We start from the raw sequence: 19,237 nt of genomic DNA on the forward strand, positions 1-19,237 counted from the left end.
GGCTGAAACTTCAGGCACAGGCAGCTCCTTGTGACTCTGGGTAAGTCACTTAACCCTTCATTGCCCCATGTAAGCCGCATTGAGCCTGCCATGAGTGGGAAAGCGCGGGGTACAAATGTAACAAATAAAAAAATATTAGCGCCTACATGAAAAAAAAAATCCCTGAAGCAAATTTGGGAAAATATAAACTAAATAAATGCAATGCATCTAACGAACAGCAGAGGGTGCTCACAGACCGGACTGATGCTGTAAATCAGTGTGGAGGAAAAAAGTGAGAGGTTAAAAAAAAAAAAAAAGCCTCTGAACTTTTCTCCTTCCACCCACGGACCCTAAAAGACAGAGAAGGGAAAGTCCAGCTTTGGTGTTTGAGTTGCTCTGGGATTGCCTCGTAGTAGGAGCTGGTAACTTCATCACTTCACAGTGTCCTCTGCTGCTATATCTTTGGGATTATGTTGCGAGTCTGGGACGCAGGCTGCTGGAGGGGAGGAGGATTATTTTGTCTCCTGCAGTCTAGTGCCGCTTCTGGTTTGTAAAGGTGAGCCTTGAACCCAGGGAAATGTTACGCGGTTGTCAGAGTGGATATTTGGAATTACCTGGATTTTACACGCACGAATAAGCTATAGTACAGCAGAGGTCTGCAGAGTCGCTTGTTCTACTCCTCCCCCTCCTTTCTTTTTTTTTTAAATTTTTGTTTGTTTGTTGACCTTAGTTCATTTTCTTTACATTAATGTACTCTGCTCCAGTCTGTTTCAAAAGACATCATTGTATGGGCTGCGCTCTCATTGCCCCACGCTGACACCTTGCCTGTTACCTCCAGCAGCAGGATGACAAGTGCAATCTGGAGGAAAAGGCTGCATCCCTGAGAGGCTCTGAGCTGTTCTAGTGGACGTGGGAAAGAGAAGGGACGATAAGGGGGGACAAGACTGACGAGGGCTCGAAAGGAGCAGGCAGGCATGCTGAGCCCGGACTGGCTGTGCTGGGGGCTGCTCTGGGGCACTTACTGCCTGGCGCTTTCTCCCCGGGCTGGAGCGTTTGTGGACAGCGGCGGAAAGACTGGGGGCCACTCCGAGGCTTTCGTTTACCGGCGCCTCAAAAGCCACGAGAAGAGGGAGATGCAGAAGGAGATCTTGTCCATCCTGGGGCTGTCACACAGACCTCGGCCGCTGCTGCACAGATCGGGGCAGCAGGAGCAGTCTCCGGCCGGACTCACCTCGGCCCCCCGTTTCATGCTGGATCTGTACAACGCCGTGTCCGGACAGGACCAGGTCGAGCCCAGCGGCTGGACCCAGCGGGCAGTCGAGCACGGTAATCTTGGGACCCCGCTCAACTCTAGTCCTCTACTACCCAGCGCTCAGGACAGCGCCTTCCTCACCGATGCAGACCTGGTGATGAGCTTTGTCAACCTGGGTAAGTGTGTTTATATTATAAGCGCATTTTATTATGGGAGGGTGGGAGAGGGCGGGTGGTCTCCCAAAGCGCTGAACGGGTTTCAGTCTCCCAAGTCCCTAGCTAGGCTGTGCTTTCCTGCTGTCTGATTTAAACAAAAGCTTAACGAGTTGGTTTGTAGAAGCTGTCTTCCAGAGGTTTGCGCATTCAGTATTTTGGAAGCATAAACACCTGTGCTGAGTCTCTGGCTTGTTGATAACAAGGGAAGCTCAGCTCAGCTGTCAAGTCTGGTTTCATTGCATTACTGTCCTAGATCATACAGTCCAGGAGAAAAACTCGGTGTGGATAATACTCCATGATGACCCAGAGTTTTCCAAACTAAGGGGTCCTTTTACAAAGGCGTGCCGAAAAATGGCTTGCGGTAGTGTAAGCACGGGTTTTGGGTGCGCGCCGATCCATTTTTTAATGCACCTGTAAAAAAGGCCTTTTTAAAATTTCTGCTGAAAATGGACGTGCCGCAAAATGAAAATTGCCGCGCGTCCATTTTGGGTATGAGACCTTACCGCCATCCAATGACTTAGCGGTAAAGACTGACACGGTAACTGGGCGGTAATGACCTGCACACGCCAAATGCCACTTGGTGTGTGTGTCCGTTACACGCGCCCGAAAAGAAAAAATATTTTTCAGACGTGCGTATCGGACGCACGCCAAAAATGAAATTACCGCAAGAGCCACGCGGTAGTCAGGCAGTAACTCTATTTTGGCATGTGTTGTGCAGTAGATGCTTACCCTGCTTAGTAAAAGGACCCCTTAAACTGGATCAATCTCTAAGGGATGGTATACAACATATATAGAAGAGATGGTTTGCAAGGGAATTCCAGATAGAGAGTGTTCTAACCGCTGAATTAATTTTCTCTCCCTTCTCATTGGGAAAGCTGAAGAATTACTAATGTGCTATACATAATGGGCTCCACATGCTAAATTGATACCTCTTTGCTACTTTGTAGTTCCGTTGACATGGGTGGGAAAATTTTTATAAAACAGGCCCCTCATTTCTGCACAGTTTCCCTTAATCCACAGTTATTTCTTCTATGCATAGTTTTGTGAGAGGACATTATGAGTTACTAGTAGGGTGTGCAGCCCCCAAATTTTCATTTTGTTCTGTTTCGACATTTTAGTTTTGTTTTTAATTTAGAGCTTTTTGGAAAGAGTGTGCATACAAAACCCACCCAGCCACCCTTCCCTTCATTTTGGGCAAAACATGAGTTGAAACAACATGGAAAATGTAATCATTTTTTTAATTACGCATTGCAAGTGAATATACATTAACAAGAAGCCAGGACACAAAAAGCATAAGCATCTGCAACTCAAATCCAGGCCTTAAAGCCATGCTCATTTTACAAAAGAATTACTGCCTTCCTACTGTTTCCCCTCCCCCTTCTGCAAGTGCATCCCTAAGAAACATAGAATCAACAAATTTAAAAGCCAACTGCGAGAGCCAGCGGAGGAAGAGTGGTCCTAAAAGGTTTCCAGATGGCTTGGAAGGTCACAGTCACACCGTTCTGAGATGTTAGATCTTGTATCTTACAACGCTCCAAAGAAAGAATTATAATCATTTGGGAATATCATAATTGCTGTGAGGGTGCATCTGAAGAGAGTCAGTGCAACAAGATCACTTTCAAAAGTATCAAAATGGACCATTTGAAGAAAAGAAAAAGGCAAAACCTCCTTTCTTAAAGATCTGGTTTTAGGGAAAAAAAAACTACAAAAAGCAAATTAAGAGTAGAACAAACATCAACTTCCCAAATACTAAAAGCATAAACTATGTTGCCATAAAGATACAATTACAGAACCAGTCCAAAACATATCCCAGTGTTGCTTCCTGGTGACCACATCAAAGACAGTCAGCATTGGGTCTTAATTTCAACAAGCGTGCCCGCTTAGGAGAAATATACAAACGCATGGTAAGCTTATATTGCATCTCCCAAAATGACACATTGTCTGTATGCGAAGAGATCCCTTTAAACCCACAGCTGACCACTCCTCCAATGGTACTGTAAGCGACATGGCAAATGTTGTTGATACGGTATTTCCTTTCAGATGAATGTTCTTCCCCGTTATTAGTAAAGTGAGGTTTCTGGAGTTATGCTGGAGAGGCGTTGCTTAAGAAAATACAGCAATATCCATAAGTCTTTGTGGAACTTGGGGTGGGGTGGAGCAGAGGGGTGAGGATACCTTTTATTGGACCAACCAAAGAATTTTTCAAGTGATGTTGCACATGAATTTTGGAGAATACACATGGATGCAGTAGTATTTATCGGAAGCTCAAGCAAGCACTCTGAAGGCCTGTACACACTATTGGCAGCTGCCATGTTAAGAACGCTAGCAAAACGGTTCAGACTCTAGATTCAACACTCTTATGCCACCGATTAGAATCGGGCTTGTAATGTGGGTAGTGGCAAAACACAGCTAAGTTAGCAAGTTTACCCTGGGACAGTGAAAGGACTTTTCAGGCTGCAGTTCTGGCACATAAATACTCTGCTGTTATTGCTGGCTGCAGTAACTCTCAGTAAGTGCTCCAGTGCCTTTGCTTGTGTGGCAGACGTGACTTGTAAAGAAGAGGTGGAAGCAATAGGTCTGTGGATGGGAGGAAGGTTTGTTCCTGAATAGAAATAAAGTCAGAAAGGTACATTTTGCATCTCATTCAGCACTGCTGGGCAACAAGCATATTTCTGCTTTGAGGAGTCCGATTGTGTGACTCCACATCAGAGTTTAAGACCAAGCTGAAATCTCTAAGCTGACAAAATGATGTTGTTTTGTTTTTTTGAACTTTCACCTATGACTCAGCTCACAGCTGATCTGGGTTTGGTGGTGACTAAGGCACATTTCTGTACTGAAATTAAAATCACATAATTATAGTTTTATTAGTTGTCTAAAACTGGAATAGCAAGAGTCCTGGAAATTGGAAAACAGGATTGAGGAGTGCTGCAAAAGAGCTGATGTAAAGGTGGCACTATCCTGTAGTGGGTGTAGTGGGCCATTTTTACTCAGACTTTTCCTCTGCTAACATTACTACCCAGTATAGTAAGGCTTTAAGTACTACTACTACTACTACTACTTATCGTTTCTAAAGCACTACTAGACGTACGCAGCGCTGTACACTTGAACATGAAGAGACAGTCCCTGGTCGACAGAGCTTACAATCTAATTAGGACAGACAAACAGGACAAACAAGAGATAAGGGAATATTAAGGTGAGGATGATAAAATAAAGGTTCTGAACAAGTGAATAAGGGTTAGGAGTTAAAAGCAGCATCAAAAAGGTGGGCTTTTAGCTTAGATTTGAAGACAGCCAGAGATGGAGCTTGACGTGTGGATCCACAAAGATAACTATCACACTACAAATGGATGCAGATTACAAAATAGTGAATTCCTCCCAATGTAAAAACTGCACATTTTGACACTGTTTTTTTTTTTTGCTCCCTATCGTGTTGAATCTTTACTACAGCTCTTGAGCTGTAGTAAAGATTCTAGTGTAGAAGTTAAAGTATCATTTGAGGTCCAAGATGGTAGTATTAACAGCAGGAGTAAATGGCCATTACAAGTGGGTTGATGATGAGGGATGACTTCAGGGCCTACTTTGATCACCTCAGATTGGGAGGGGGGGGGGGGGGGGGGGGGGAAAGAGGAAACAGGTGTTTTGGGCCCACTTGAGCCACACTGGATTTTTTTTTAAGAGAAAGTGGAGCATGCACCAGGGGCATTTTTATTTAAAGGGTGATTTAAGGTAAAGTGATATACTTCACCTCACATGACCGTGAAGTTTGAGGTTGTATGGAATGCTCTTAAGGCTTTCAGAGAATGGTTAGTCACTAAAATGATCCTTATCTGGGCAAGCAACCAGGAAGCCATATACTGCCAGATTCTATATATTGTGCCTTAATTTCAGCGCAGAAATCGAAGTATATTCTATAACAATGCATGTAACTTCATTAGTTGATTCAGAATGCAGCAGCAAGACTCATAGAAGGTTGCAAGCGACATGACCACATCACACCATTGTTGCAGAAACTTCATTGGCTACCAGTACAATACAGGGCTAAATTTAAAACTCTATGTTTGATCATCAAGGCCCTGAAAGGAAATGGCCCTGAATATCTAAAGAATAGGATGATCCTCCACACACTAAGGTCCTCCCAAGGACTTTCAATAACTACACCCTCTCCAAAAGACATTACACGATGTGATACCTACAAGTGAGCCTTCTCCGGAGTAGCCCCCACACTCTGGAATGCATTGCCTGAAAGGCTCCGCTTAACACAACACTATCTCTACTTCAGGAAGCAGGTGAAAGCTTGGCTCTTCAACCAAGCCTTTAATGGAAAAAGTAACTAACTTGTTAGTCTCACTCACACACACAAGGAGTGACTCGGGCTTTACCTACTGCAGCGGGACATGTTTATCCACTCCTCCATGTGCAACTTTCTTCAAATCAGTTACCTTACTTTCTAATTCTTCCTACTTTCTTACCCATCTTACAACTTTGCCTTACCCTTCACTGTCAACTATAATGTTCTATTACGTATTGTGTTGACATTGTTAGTATAGTATACCATGCCATACTTTGTATTGTTTTTGAATACTTTTACTGCTGTAATTGCCTATTGCTCATGTTTGATCTATTCTTACTGTACACCGCCTTGAGTGAACTCCTTCAAAAAGGCGGTAAATAAATCATAATAAATAAAATAGTTAACTAGCTAATCAGTGCTGTCAATTGGATATTATCAAGCAATTTTCAGCACTAATTGGCTTTAATTAAGGTTTACACACACAACTCGTTAAGCGTATTCTGTTATATGGTGCGTGTAAATTCTAAGTCACATAGTTAAAAAGGGAGCATGACCATGGATGAGGTGTGGGCATTTCTAAAATCTATGTGCGTCGTTACAGAATATACCCACTCTGTGCCTAATTTAGGCGTCGGGATTTGTGCCAAGTAAAACATGGCCTAAATGGCCTTGACTAAATTTGGTTGTGTGGAGAGGCGTTCGTCGTATTCTATATACCGCGTGGAAATTTAAACTTATTCTATAAAATTTAGGCATACTTTAGAGAATACACCTAGGCGTATTTTTTTCCCATGCAGAATTTTCAGGCACCTTATATAGAATCTAGCCCATACTACATTAACAAGCAAGTAAAACCAGAGTTCTAACTACTGTTTTGGGAGTCTGTTAGGATATGGGACTAGGCCGTATCTCACAGGATGACCTTCAGAGTCATGTACCTGGCAGAGAAGGACAGTGTGTCCTGGTGGACAAACTAAGTTGAATACTTCACAAGTGGTCTCTGGACTTAGGAGTAGCAAAAAGAATCACTCATGAATTATATTTATTTGGCTCATATCCAAAATGAATCTGTCCACATCTCCCAGAGGCCTGGCCTCATGGCCTGTTGATAGGTACAATATATTGACCTAACAATAATCAGTTCAGTGGCTTTAGGCTAGTTTTCTGTTAGTTTATTTAAAACAATACATTAGAAGTAGGCTACTTAAAAGCTTTTAGGTAGAACGTTGCAATTCAGAACCTGCTCCCCATTCCACAAGCAGGACAGAAGAGACAGACCAAGCTCTGGAATCTCAATGTGTGGATGTGACAGGGGTGCAGGGAGGAGGGATTTAGATTTGTTAGAGAAGAAGATTTGGAAGAAGAGAGACTATTTTGAAAGTCTGGCCTCTACCTTAACCAGGGTGGCAGGGCCGTGCCGATGCGGTAAGCGAGGTAAGCGCCGCAGGGGGGCGCCCACCTTTGGAGGGCGCCGCCGCGGTGCTTACCCTCGCCCCGCCGAGGACTTTAAATCTTTTGGCACCAGAGAGGGGGGTGCCGCCACTCCCGCTGCTCTTCATGATCCTGGCACCCCCCCCCTCCCGCACCAGCCCTTTAAATTTATTTGCCGAGCGAGCGCAGCACCTCGTGTGCAAGTAAAAGAAGCGGATCCGATCATCTCATTGGGCCTTCCCTCACTGTCCCGCCCTCCTCTGATGCAACTTCCTATTTCCTCTAGGGCGGGACAGTGAAGGAAGGCCCAATGAGATGATCGGATTCGCTTCTTTTACTTGCACACGAGGTGCTGCGCTCGCTATCGCGTCAGCATTGGCAATTTATTTTTAAAGACGGGTGGCAGGGAGAAGACGAGGCAGGGTGAGGGTGGGGGACAGATGGGGTGACCGTGAAGGTGGGGGGGGGGGACTCGGATAGCAGAAGGGACTGGGTGGGAGACAGATGGGGTGAGGGGGACTCGGATGGGCAGAAGGGACTGGGTGGGAGACAGATGGGGTGAGGGTGGGGGGCACTTGGATAGCAGAAGGGACTGGGTGGGAGACAGATGGGGTGAGGGGGACTCGGATGGGCAGAAAGGACTGGGTGGGAGACAGATGGGAGAAGGGGCATGGAGCTGGAACTGGGGTCTGAAAAGTGAGCAGGAGGGAGAATGGGGTCAAGCCTGGGGCAGGGGTGGATGGGAGAATCAATGGATCTGGAACTAGGGGCAGCCGCAGGTGGGAACTGGGAGCCGAAAAGAGGGGGCAGTGAGAGAGGGGGGATAGATCCTGGATGGAATGGGGAGTGAGAGGGAGGGCAGACCCTGAATGGATGGGAGGGCAAAGAGGCATGGATGGGAGGGCAGGGCCCAGGGAGAGGACAAATTGCTGGAAGGGGAGGGGAGAGAGGATTGCTGGCTATGGATGGAGGAGGGAAGGGCAGAGAGGGACAAGGATGGACATGGGGGCCCAGGGAGAGGACAAATTGCTGGAAGGGGAGGGGAGAGAGGATTGCTGGCTATGGATGGAGGAGGGAAGGGCAGAGAGGGACAAGGATGGATATGGGGGCCCAGGGAGAGGACAAATTGCTGGAAATGGAGGGGAGGGGAGAGAGGAGGATTGCTGGCTATGGATGGAGGAGGGAAGGGCAGAGAGGGACAAGAATGGACATGGATGGGAGGGCAGGACCCAGGGAGAGAGGAGAAATTGCTGGAAATGGATATAGAGCAAGAAATGAAGAAGAAAGGAGAAAAGTAAAGAAATAAATGGAAAGGAAGCCCTGGAAACGGAGTTAAGAGGACAGATAGCAGCAGAATCAGATACTGGGCCAGCATGATCAGAAAAAGAAAGTCACCAGACAACAAAGGTAGAAAAAAATCATTTTATTTTCATTTTAGTGTTTGGAATATGTCCACTTTGAGAATTTACATCTGCTATCTTATTTTGCAATGTATAGCAATTTGTTTCTAAGAATATTGCTGACAATTCCTTTCAGTGTGGCAAGTGATGAGCGATCATTTTCATGGGGGGGGGGTGATCATTTTCACGGGGGGGGGGGGGGGCGCCAACTGATAGTCTGCAGGGGGGCGCCAGAGACCCTAGGCACGGCCCTGCAGGGTGGAACCAGGCTGCTGGTGCTAACGCTTGAAAAAGAGAAAGAATAGGTTTTAAACTATTGGAATAAGGTATAGTCAAGTGAAACAGGTAAAAGGCAGAAATTAGAATATCCTAATAGAGAGGTTGTGATAAAACCTAAGGTAGCCCTTGAATATTTAAATAAAGGACAGAAATAAAAGATTCCAAATCACCCCTATCAAATGATACACAGATGGTAAATACAAATAAAAAACAGTATTTAAATTGTTTATATACAGTTTAAACTTCTTGTACTGACCTTTAAATGCATTACCTCTCCACTCTCATCTCTCCCTACATTCCTTCCCGTGAACTCCGTTCACTGGACAAATCTCTCTTCCACTGCTAACTCCAGGCTTGGCTCCTTTTCTCTCGCGGCACCTTATGCCTGGAATAAACTTCCTGAACCTATACGTCTAGCTCCATCTCTACCTGTTTTCAAATCTATGCTGAAAACCCACCTTTTCACTGCTGCCTTTAGCTCCTAGCCAATACTCAATTGCCCTCCCCTTGTCCCTTCCTTCCTTCTCACCCATTACTTCCCTCACCCGTAACTGTCTTGTCTGTCTGTATTATTTAGATTGTAAGCTCTTTTGAGCAAGGACTGTCTCTTTATGTCAGGTGTTCAGCGCTGCGTGCGTCTGGTAGCACTATACAAATGCTAATAATAATAATAATAATAATAATAAGAGTTAAATCAGAGATCTGGTGAAAGGAGGACAGCCAATAGGATATTGTGATACCAGCATACAAAGTATATCAAAATGATGAGTGGGTCAGATTGGTAGAGGGGTGATGCTATATGTTAAGAATAGCATAGAATCCAGATAAAAAGTTCTGCGGGAAACAAAATGCAATGTGGAACTTTATGGATAGAAATTCCATGTATGATGGGGAGGAACATGGTGGTGGGGCATGGTACTGTTCATCTGGATAGAATAAAAGACAAACAGAAATCAGGAAAGCTAACACATTTGGTAATAATAATAGTGGGAGATTTCAGTTACCCCGACATTGACCCCTGGATTCTGTATAGTACGACTGAAATTGCGTGTGTGCGTGTGCAAATCCGGTCGTATTCTGGATTTGCACATGCAATTTAATTACGCAACTAGCCAATCAGCGCTGTTAATTGGCATTTAACAAGCAATTATTGATACTAATTGGTGTTACTTAGAATATATGCCAATTGCTAGGCATATTCTGTAAAGTGGTGCGCGTAAATTCTAAGGTGCGCTGCCAAAAAGGAGGCATGGAATGGGCAGACCTTTGGTGTTCCAAATATCTATGTGCACAGTTATAGAATACACCTGCTCCGTGCTTAACTTAGGGGGTCTTTTACTAAGGCGCGCTGGTGTTTTTAGCGCACGCTAAAAATAGGCATGCGCTAAATGCTAGAGACACCCATAGGAATACATGGGCTTCTCTAGCGTTTACCGCATGCTTATTTTTAGCATGTGCTAAAAACGCCAGCGCGCCTTAGTAAAAGACCCCCTTAGGCACCAGCATTTACACCAAGTTTTACTTGATGTAAGTGGAAGCACCTAGAGTTAGGCGCAGGCATGGCTGCTAGGCATATTCTGTAAACCACACCTAAATCTAGGCGTGGTTTATAGAATACGCCTAGGAGGAAATATTTTCTGTGCCGATTTTTCAGGCGCCATATATAGAATCTAATCCAGCATGGGTAAATGTCTCCTCAAAGCATGCTGAGGAAATAAAGTTTCTAAATGACTGCTTCACGGAGCAGTTGGTCTAGGAATGTACTAGAGGAGGAAAGCATTTCAGATTTAGTTTGCACTGATAAACATGATCTAGTGCAAGGGATAGTGGTGGTGAAGCCACTAGGTAATCATGATCACAAATGCAAACAAATTTGTCATGCCTGGAAGAAAGACACCAAGGGCTTCTTTTACGAAGCCGCACTAGCGATTCCCGTGCAGCAAATGAGAGGAAGGCCATAGGAATTGGATGGGCTTCCTCTCATTTGCTGTGCAGGAATCACTAAGTGCAGCTTTGTAAAAGAAGTCCTAAATAATCTACTGCTGTAGCAGTTAATTTTCAAAAGGGACACTATGGTAAAATGACAACATTTGTTAGAAAAAATCTAGAAGGAGCAGTTACCAGGGCCAAATGTTTGATTGGGACATGGATGCTATTTAAAAGAAAGCCCAGATAAAATATATTCCATTCATTAAAAAAGGTCTATAGAAGGTCAAGTGATGTCCAGCATGGTTTAATGGTGAGGTGCAAGAGGCAGTGAAAGCCAAAAGGGCATCTTTCAGAAAATGGAAAGCAGACATGAATGAAGAAAATAAGGATGAGCACAAGCACTGGCAAGTTTGGTCTGTAAAGTAATAGAGCCAGCCAAGAGAGATTTTGAAAAGAAGCTTGTTATAGAAACAAGAACTAATTCTAAAAGCTTTTCAAGTACATCCAAACCAAAAAAGCCCATTAGGAAGTCAGCTGGGCTGTTGGATGCCCAAGAGATAAAAGAAGTCTTTAGGGAGGATAAGGTAATAACAGAAAAGCTAAATAATTTTCTTGCCTCAGTCTTTACTTAGGAGGATGTCAGGTCATAACCATCCCAGAAACCTTATTTAACTGTGTTGATTTGGAGCAACTAAAGCACTTATCCCTGGATTCCATATATGGTGCTTTGAGTTGCGTGCGCAAATTTGGGTGCACATCCAATTTTCCTGCGTACTTATACAATAAGAGGGATATGCACCTAATTTAAGCTCGAGGATTTGCATCACGTTTCAGTTGGTGCAAATGGCCGCACCTAAAGTTGTGCGCGATTCCTGGGCATAAGCACTATTCTATCAATCACGCCTAACTTTAAGTGTGGTTTATAGAATAGCGCTGTTATTTTTTTTGTACCAATTTTTTTAGGCACCGTATATAGAATTTAGTCCTTAGTTTAAGTCTAGAAGATGTAATAGATCACATTGTCAAACTCAAGTTCAATAAATCACTAGGACCAGGTAGTATTCTTCCTAGAACCTTGAAAGAGCTCAAACAGAAAACTGCTAACCTGCTGCTTGTAATTTATAGCAGCACTGGACACAACAGGGGCATATCTGGACTTCGCCATTAGGGGGGTCCAGAGCCGAGGTGAGGGGGCACATTTTAGCCCCCCCCCCCCCCCCCGCCATCGCCACCATTTCTGCCGCTGCTCGCCATTGTCGACACCCCCCGCCACTGCCAGAACCACCTCCAACAACTGTGGCCCGCCCGCCGATGAACCCCCGCCCGCCGTCGCCATGACTTTGCCTACCTTTGCTGGCGGGGGACCCCAACCCCTGCCAGCCGAAGTCTTCTTGCTTCGTTTGGTTTCTGAGTCTGTCTGACATCCTGCACGTACAACGTGCAGGATGTCAGACTTACAGAAACAGAATGAAGCTCTGCAGATCACAAGGCTTCGCTCTGTTTCTGTGAGCAAAGGTAGCAGACGGTGACGGCTTGTTGACGGCGGGTTGGCGGCAGGAGGGGGGTTGAGAGGGTCATTGGCAGGGGGGTCCAGGGCGAAATCTATGGGGGTCCTGGCCCCTGTAGCCCCATAGCAGCTACGCCCCTGGGACACAACAGTCAAAAAAATATCCATAAGATAAGTCTTTTGTTTTACATAGTAGAGAAACAGATCACACAAAGCCCTGTCTTCGCTGGATCCTAACTGCTGTATCCTCAACAGGTCTTTAGCACGGATTGTGTTTTACACCCACATTGGTGTTTCAAGAAGAAATATTTATAATGAGTCCAATATGCTGTGGTTACAAACAGAAATATAATAATCGGTAATTATTTATTAGGATTTATTTACCACCCTTTTGAAGAAATTTACCCAAGGAGTTGTACAGCAAGATCTACTTGGACATAGGCAACAGATAATTTCAGCAGTAAAAATATTCAAGTAACAGTGCATAGTATGGCATAGTATGTTACTTAGAATGTAGAATACACAGTAAAACATCTTAAAAGAGAACATAGGGTGTAAGTGGAAGAGAGTGACATGGGGACGGGAAACCGCAGTAACCGCGGGGATGGGGACAGGGCCCACAGGGACAGGAACAGGGGACAAACTTTGTCCCCATGTCATTTTCTACTTTGAAGCCTGTTAATGAACTGGACTGTTATTTATGTTTAAGTGATGCCTACAAAGATATTTTGGTTTTTTTTGGAAAAACAAGCAAACATACTGGCCACAACTAGCAAAATTTGCATGGGGGATCCTGTACATCCTGCTACCAGCACATCTTCTAAGAAGACAACTTCTATTCCAGGAAGGACTGTGGAGAAAACAGGAGAGCTAGATTGAATCCTGAGATTGTTGATGATTTCTTATTTATCCACAGATTAAAAAAAAACATAACAGTGCTTTATAGGGCATATTTTTCCCCTCTAGGGCATATAGAACGGGTTGTATTTTATACCCCTGGACATTTTAACAGTGTGAATTAGGATTCCTTGGGGTAGTAGAAGTCAGCTATTGTTGGGATTGGAAGGGTAGAGGGTGGTGGTGAGGAGGGTTATTAGAGCTACTCATTGTTATTATTGTTCTCTATTTGTAATTTATACACAACAGTTGCACAGCATATTGTTCATTTTTATATTTTAATAAAAAGATTTAAATTTTAAATCATAAGTGTTCAAGGCTTCTGCAGATGAGGACAGAGCCCATGGGGACGGGGACAGAACCTGCGGGGATGGAGACAGAACCTGCGGGGATGGGGCAGGGACGGAGACAAACTTTGTCCCCGTGTCATTCTCTAGTAAGTGGAGGTGAAATATATAGACAGATAAGAAAGAGTTACAGGCGTTAGAAAATAAGGGGACTAACTTAAAGACAGTAGCATGTGAAGTCAGAAAAGTGCATAGATAGCCACTCCTACCCTAGCTAAGTCCTGCTGTTTTGCAGCCAGTGTTAGACCTTGTGTGTTAGTTGCTTCTTCCATTAAAGGCTTGGGAGAAGAGCCAAGCTTTCACCTGCTTCCTGAAGTATAGATAGTCTTGTGTTGAGGGAAGCCTTTGCAGATACATGTTGCAATTACAAAACCATGCTGACAAAAATAGCATGCAATAGCTTACCTCAATTCACCATTACATTTGTCCAGGTATTGTTAAAACCTATCCAGTACTTCCTGGTCTGCTTTTAAATCTGCTCCCACCAATATGCATTTGCTCCATGGAATATGTAAGATTTGCTCCTCCCCCCACCCATCCAAAATAATCCCTGTATAAGTGCATTGGTTTGTTTTGGTTTAACCCCTCGAGATGTAATGAATGAAATACAAATATCCATCTGTGTTCACTCTGCGGGTTTAAATTCTGTGCAGATCTTCTAGGCTAGGGGATAAAATGAGCAGATAACCTGTATACAGTAGATGTTTGATCTCTGAGTCATTTAACGGCATAGTTATCAACGTGGACTACCATTACGATGTGTTACTTTACCACTAACTCAAACTGTTTTAGCACAGGTCCTATTATGGGGGGGGGGGGGGGGGGCAGTTATCAACATGGGCTTTTGCTAAGATGTGTTATTTTGCTACTATATTTTAGCACAGGTTCCAATAACTGGGATTAGCAGTAAAGTTGCACATTTCACAGGTAGTCCACATTGATAACGTCCCCTTTAGTTTCAGTCCTGATTCTAAGAATCTCTGCAAGTGTTTCCAAATGGGTTTGTCTTAAGGATCCCATGATAAGAAAGGACCTCTCTTAAGCCAGGGTGTGCTGGATGAGCAGGATCACTGGAAATGTTCATTTTATTGCTTGACAACTTCTTTCTAGTGCTCAGAGTCTGTAATTTAGGCAAGTAGCATAGCAAAGAATCCTTGGAAGTTCTTTTTAATCTGTCTCCCCCACCCCCCAAATAAAAACCCTGGAACTATTCACATATCATTTTATCCCATTCTCCTGGGTTCTGATGACACTCTTGCCTCATAATTCTGTAAATTTGCATGCACAGTTTGACGCTTATTCCCTGATTCTGTAAAAGTGCATACAATTTAATTGAATAATGATTCAATTAGTGCCAATAAGAGTTTACTTTTTAACAAGCAATTATTGGCACTAATTAGATTTATGTTTCAACATTTTATTGATGACTATTCAACAGTGGCGTTCCTGGGGGGGCTGTCACCCGAGGTGGATCGCCGATGCGCCCCGCCCCCCCGGGTGCAGCGCCCCCCCCCCCCCCGGAACAGCGCGACGCCCCCCCATCGAAAGAACCTCCTGGGTGCAGCGCAATTCCCCGGCGAAAGAACCCCCCCGGGTGCACTCCGCTGGGGGAGGGGGGTGCCGCGCGCCTGCCGGCTCTTCGTTTTCATGCTCCCTCTGCCCCGGAACAAGTTATTTCCTGTTCCGGGGCAAAGGGAGCATGAAAACGAAGAGCCGACAGGCGCGCGGCACCCCCCCCAGCGGTGTGCACCCGGGGCGGACCGCCCCCCCTTGGTACGCCACTGCTATTCAAATAACACCTTCACAACAGGTTAAGAACATGAACTCAATCTGTTACACATTGTCATCATAAATTTTTAACTTATCAGCCCCCCCTTTTCCCTTCCCCCAGCACCCCACCCACTGATCATTCCCTCTCGCCCTCTCCCCACCCCACTGTTCCCCTTCCCACTCCCAACCCCCTCCCTCCCCCCCTTACCCCCCCTTCCCATCTGGACTTGTACTCTGATAGTGGCACTAATTAGATTTAATTGGAACTAATGTGTGTAAATTTAGGCGTGGGATCCAAAATTTATATGTGAGTAAAAAGAGGGGCACAGAGATGGAAGGGTCACGGGCAGAACAAGGTGTTCTTAGCATTTTTATGCACTGTTATAGAATAATGGGGATACTCACCATGTTTCAGTTGGTGCAGTTGGCCACATCTAAAATAAGGCGCGAGTCCCATGCTTAAGCATTATTCTATAAACTTTGCCTAACTTTAGGTGAAGCTTATAGAATAGCACTTTTTTCTGCACCAATATTTTAGGTGCCGTATATAGAATCTAGCCCCTAGTTTGCAAAGTTGCACACGTAAGTTACACAACAGCGTCAGTTATGTGTGTAACTTAATATTTAGCTGCTAATTGGCATTAACCACCAATTGGCTAAAATTGGTGTTGATTGGCCCTAATTGCCACTAATTATTAATGACATGGGTAAGTGCAAGAGGGCATGGAAGCACCTGACAGCAGTTAGATGCGAGCATTTACACCAGCCTTTGAGCTAATATAAGTTCTCATTCCTAAAGTTAGGTGCATAACTGCAGACTTATGCTAGTATTTTATAACAGCAATTATGTGTGAAATTGTAAATATAGAATTCCTGCATAGCATGCATCATCCCAGTGCTTTACTTTAGGTAGCCTTCTAAGAATTGCCCCCTTGGAGCTTTAATGGTCTTCTAGGTTTCTGTATATAGTTCAACTTGATACTGATGCTTCTGTTGACAGTGTTGTTCACGTATTTCTCTCTTTTACCACTATATCTCGTTTTCTAGTATCAAGCTTTCTTTCACTGGTTGGCTTGGGAATGTCCATTTGATCACAGCAGGAGCAGACTGAGAGTACTCCGGGCCCCTGGGCACTGAGACTACTCTGCCCCCCCTGCTGCCACCGCCACCAGTGCCCCCACCCCTGCCGTGTTGCCTCCTTCCCACTGTATTGCTGCTGTACCCCCCTACCTTGAAGGGCCCTGGTGGTCTAATGGCTGTGGCTTCTTTGGGGACAGGAAATAAATCCCCTCTTTGCTGCCCACTCACTGCCTCTACTCTGCCTGGCACGGCACTGTGCTTACAAAATGGCTGCCGAGGGAGAATAGCAGCAGTGGCCACTAGACCACCAAGGCCCCATAGGGGCTGTAGTATGTGGCAGCAGGCAACCAGACAGAGCCTCTGGTCCCCCTAGAGTGTCTGGGCCCTCGGGCACTGCCCGGTTGCCTGAATGGTCAGTCCACCCCTGGATCACAATCAGGCTTATTTTCAAAAGAGAAGGGCACCCCTCTTTCGACACAAATCGGGAGATGGGCATCCTTCTCTCAGGGTCGCCCAAATCGGCATAATCAAAAGCCGATTTTGGGTGTCCCCAACTGCTTCCCGTCGCAGGGTTGACCAAGTTTCTGGGGGCGTGTTGGAGGCGTAGCGAAGGCGGGACTGGGGCGTGCCTAGCAGATGGGCGTCTCTGATGAGCACTTGGGCGACTTTACTGGGTCCATTTTTTCTTACGACCAAGCTTTAAAAAGGTGCCCGAACTGACCAGATGACTACCAGAGAGAATCGGGGATGACTTCCCCTGACTCCCACAGTGGTCACTAACCACCTCCCACCCCGAAAAAAAAATGTAAAAACTTTTTTTGCCAGGTCCTTGGGGGGGGGGGGGGGGAGTGTGTCAGCAGAGACATAGCGAAGGCATGGGCATCCTTCTTTCAAACATTTTGGACGTCCTGAACTGCCCCCCCACAGGGATGGCCAAATTTCAAGGGCATGGCGTGGAGTGAAGGAGTGGCCTAGTGGTTAGAGCACTGGTCTTGTAATCCAGAGGTGGCCAGTTCAAATCCTACTACTGCTACTTGTGATCCAAAATCTAAATAAATAAAGAGGGTGTCAGAGGCATAGCAAAGGCATGGACATCCTTCTCACAGAAACATCCACATTTTGGACTAGGGACGGAGGCATAGCGAAGGACGTCCTTCACCCATACTCTTAAAAAAAAAAAGACGTCCCTGATGAGCACTTGGATGTTTTCACCTGGACTTGTATTTTTCTAAGGTTGTAGACGGCAATTTATTTAAGGTTGTAGGCGGCTATTATAAACGCAGCTTGTCTGCATGTATGAAGCCGTCTTTGGCATGCGCAGAGCAGCCACGCATAATGCTTGACTGCTCTGCACTGGCTTCCCCTCCTTAGGAAGGAAATCATGTGCAAATGAGCTAACAATGAGCAGTTCATTTGCATGCAATTTCCTTCATGCCTGCCCGTTCCTTGCCGAATCGCTAAGGGATCGGTAAGGGAAGGGCTTTTTCCGTTCAGTTAGTGCATCAGTTAGTCCACTGCAGTGTCCCCTAGGGTGCCCGGTTGGTGTCCTGGCATGTCAGGGGGACCAGTGCACTATGAATGCTGGCTCCTCTCATGACCAAATGAGTTGGATTTGATCATTTTTGAGATGGGCGTCCTCGGTTTCCATTATCACTGAAAACCAGGGACAACCATCTCTAAGGTCAACCATCTCAACATTTAGGTTGACCATCTCTAAGGTCAACCTAAATGTTGAGATTTGGGCATCCACGACCGTATTATTGAAATGAAAGATGGACGCCCATCTTGTTTTGATAATACAAGTTTCCCCGCCCCTCCGCGGGGACGTCCTCTGAGGACGACCTCAGGAAAACTTGGGCACCCCGTTCGATTATGCCCCTCAATGTCTTCATTCTCTGTTACTCTGACAGGGTTTGAATTCCAGTGTTTCTCTGGCTCCTATAACATTGTAGTGTTTGCAGAGTTTCCAGTGGAGGAGACAGGCTTAATATGGTAGCACTTCTGTATAGCAGTCTTTCTGACATGAGTACATCACTCATTGCACACAATTGTGAGATGGGAAACATTTCATTGATAGAACTCTTAAAGGGGGTAGGACTGAAATGACATCCCTATAGCAGAGTCTGTGCTCATGCCTGAAACTACCTGTTTGTTTATGTTTACCAAAACTTATAAATATGGGGTCAGAGTTAGTGTCTTAACTTGATTTGCAATCCTGTTGGGGATATTATGTGTTTCCTGTATCTTTAGTTTGAATAGAGGCTAAGCTGTTATATGGTTATCTTGATCTGTACACTTTTATTTGCTGTGAATTTCTTATTTGTAAAGGAATTTTGTTATTCACAATAAAGACTCTTTACAAATTAAAAAAAAAAAAAAAAAAGCTTACCGGGATGATAATGGAAACTATCAAATTGAGTAGTAGTCCTGTGCTCCAAAATCCCTTGTTCTGATCCTGGCCACATGCACCGTTGTACATGTGATGTGTGGAAATGTTGCTCTGGCTTGTTTCCTCCATACCAAATTCCTTCTTCCAAATTCTTTCTAGAGATGCCATTGGCAGTTTGATTTAATACATATGAGTGGGTGTAAAAGTAATTTGAATCATACCGGTGTTCTTGCTTGCTACTGGGTACATTTTCAAAAGCTTTTCTGCTACATTTCTTTGCACATTTTAACAAATTGCAACTTTTAATTTGTTTATGAATTTATCATTCTGGACAGTCATGAATCTGACTCATAAGTGGCCCTTGCACTGATAATGAATGAGATGGACTGATCTCCTCAGGGGTTGGCCTACGAGGCACAATTGGCCAGTTTTCCTGAATTTCAACTTGTGCCTCAGGGTTGGCTTTCTCAT

At 44.9% G+C, this 19,237-nt stretch overlaps 1 protein-coding gene across 1 annotated transcript in view; it reads left to right on the plus strand.

Annotated features, from left to right (window-relative positions):
* The first annotated feature begins 333 nt into the window (after positions 1-333).
* BMP6 (bone morphogenetic protein 6) overlaps positions 334-19,237 on the plus strand; it is a 275,015-nt gene continuing 256,111 nt past the window's right edge. Inside the window, exon 1 of the mRNA XM_030208947.1 lies at positions 334-1,407. Coding sequence (XP_030064807.1) covers positions 954-1,407 — 454 coding nt within the window. The 5' untranslated portion in view covers positions 334-953. The remainder of the gene's footprint in view (positions 1,408-19,237) is intronic.

Source organism: Microcaecilia unicolor, chromosome 1, assembly GCF_901765095.1.
Source record: "Microcaecilia unicolor chromosome 1, aMicUni1.1, whole genome shotgun sequence".
NCBI classification, from domain to species: Eukaryota; Metazoa; Chordata; class Amphibia; order Gymnophiona; family Siphonopidae; genus Microcaecilia; species Microcaecilia unicolor.